This window comes from Ornithodoros turicata, unplaced genomic scaffold, assembly GCF_037126465.1.
Source record: "Ornithodoros turicata isolate Travis unplaced genomic scaffold, ASM3712646v1 ctg00001192.1, whole genome shotgun sequence".
NCBI classification, from domain to species: domain Eukaryota; kingdom Metazoa; phylum Arthropoda; class Arachnida; order Ixodida; family Argasidae; genus Ornithodoros; species Ornithodoros turicata.
In genome coordinates this window covers 34,697-37,312 of record NW_026999494.1, presented here as the reverse complement: position 1 = coordinate 37,312, position 2,616 = coordinate 34,697, and the positions used below count along the sequence as shown (strand labels likewise).

Here is a 2,616-nt window from a genome sequence, read left to right as displayed (position 1 = left end):
AATGACGTATTACCCGAAGTTCCTTGCTGATCTATCTACTGTTATGCACCCACTAAACAATTTATTGTGCAAGAATGCTCCCTATGCATGGTCTTCTCAGTGTGAGAGTGCCTTCGTAAAGGTGAAGCAAATGTTGGCTGCAGCGCCGATCTTGGCACATTATGATCCCACTATGCCGCACGAAGTTGGATGTGACGCTTCGTCATATGGGTTGGGTGCAGTATTGTCAGTCATACAGAAAGACGGAACAAGAACGCCAGTCGCGTACGCATCACGATCACTAACGCATAGTGAAACTCGGTATAGTCAACTGGAGCGTGAAGGACTAGCACTCGTGTGCGCAGTGAAAAAGTTCCATTATTACATTTATGGACGGATGTTTCATCTCGTTACAGACCATAAACCCCTTGAAGTGATTTTTGGTCCCAAAAACGGGATCCCCACGATCGCCGCTGCTTGCCTCCAGAGATGGGCCATCACCTTATCGGCATACAATTACAGCCTGGTATCGTCAAGGGCAAACGAACTTCGAGGCTGACTGCCTGTCACGCCTGCCACTACCCTACCGGCCGTCAACTACAGAAGGGGACGACGTGGACACCTTCTATTCCCTTCGATGGGAAAGTTTCCCCGTTAACAGCTCCGATATTGCACGGGCTACAGCTAGGGATTCCATCCTAAGTGTTGTTCTGAAGTATGTGCTCTCTGGCTGGCCTCCGACGCTGTCAGGGGAAGACATTAAGCCCTACTGGAGCAGGAAGAACGAACTCTCGGAAAGTCGTGGCTGCATCCTGTGGGGTATGCGCATACTCATCCCGACCTTTTTGCGCACAACTGTTCTTCAGGAACTACACGAAGGTCATCCTGGGATCGTACGCATGAAATAAATTTCACGGAGCTACGTCTGGTGGCCTCGCATCGACGTGGACATCGAGGCTGTAGTGAAAGGTTGTCCAGCATGCCAACAAGGAAGAGCTTTACCTACTCCGGCTCCTCTCCACCCCTGGGCTTGGCCAACGAGACCTTGGTCCCGTCTGCACATCGACTTCGCGGGTCCTTTTCAACAGAGGTACTTCTTCGTGGTGGTCGATACGCACTCCAAATGGCCCGAGGTATTCATCATGACTTCTACTTCTACAGAACTAACCATTGCAAAATTAAGGGACATATTCAGTCGATTTGGATTACCAGAAGTTTTGGTATCTGATAACGGCCCTCAGTTTGCCAGTAAGCTCTTTCAAGACTTTGTCAAGCAGAATGGGATCAAACATATCAGGTCAGCGCCATACCATCCTTCGTCAAACGGCCAGGCGGAGCGTTTTGTGCGCACAATGAAGGAAGCAATCCGTAAAGACCACGCATTCAGACCCCTGGAAGCCAGACTGAATAGTTTTCTGCTTGCCTACAGGAACACTCCACAGGCCAGCACACAGCAATCTCCGGCAGCCCTCCTTTTGGGAAGACCCTTACGGACCCGATTGGATCTATTAAGACCAGACTCCGAAGCAATAGTTCGGTACCACCAGTTCAAGGGAAGCCAACGGAGAAGAATGAAGGACAGACAGTTCGCAGTTGGAGCCAACGTTTTGGTGAAAAACTTTAGGGAAGGACCCAAGTGGCTGATGGCCAGAGTGTTATCCCGTTCGGGCCCTGTGTCCTATTTGTTACAGGTTAACTCGCCCCGAGGACCACAGCTGTGGAAGAGACACATCGACCACATTCATGCCAGATCTACGGCATCAGGAGCTGACGACCATCGAGAGGAACAGGACAAAGAAATTGTGCTTGTCCCCAGCAATTCGGGAAACAACGCCGCCATCTGCTCACCACCCGTAGAGGAACTGTCTTCCCAGGTTTCAAGTCCAGCACGTCGAACATCGCCTAACGACTGTCTTCCAGAGGGCAGACTACCTACACCAGTTCAGAGTGTTTCTCCAGTTCAGGTCCGATATCCCCAGTGAGTAAGAAGACCGCTGGATCGGTATCAACCATAAGTGTGTGGACCAACTTAGGGTAGCCTAAAAACTCTTGTTTTCGATGTTATTGTAAAATACTTTTATTCTAAGGGTCGAAAGGCATAGACTTTTCAGTGTTATTATTGTGCAATTATATGAACCCTTATCTTGTACTCGAGGTAAATTGTATATGTGCTGAGGAATGTAGTGTATCTGTTGTATGTGTTATCTCTCTGTTATCTGGTAACCCACACGCGCGGGAGGCATCGACCTCTCTTATCTTATGGCGTGTAGTCTGGTTGTTTTGCCTTGGCTGAGTCTGCGCAGAGTAACTTCCTGTGGGTTATTTAAAGAGTGCATGATCCGCGTGGAGGGACTTAGTTCATGCCTGTATTTTGACGTGACTACGTCGGTCACAAGTTCTTGCCAGAAAGACGGAATAAAGTCGTTCCGTATGTTACCACCCGTTGTGAGCTTTCTCCCGTGAGGACACAACACTTTTTAATTTCTATGTGAGGACTGAACACCCATGTATGAGGTATTACGGACAACAGTGGCTGTCTGATGAACTTTGCACGTTTATGCTTTCGACCATGGCATTATTTTCAAATTATGAATGATTCTTTTCGTTTTGTACGTGCGGACTAAACATGCGTGTATG

The 2,616-nt window shown here is 48.6% G+C and overlaps 1 protein-coding gene across 1 annotated transcript; it reads left to right on the top strand.

Moving 5' to 3' along the window:
• Positions 1–1,121: 1,121 nt before the first annotated feature.
• On the top strand, positions 1,122–1,961 carry LOC135376631 (uncharacterized protein K02A2.6-like). Its single transcript, XM_064609145.1, has one exon. The coding sequence runs from the start codon at positions 1,122–1,124 to the stop codon at positions 1,959–1,961; it is 840 nt and encodes a 279-aa protein (XP_064465215.1).
• Positions 1,962–2,616: the final 655 nt, after the last annotated feature.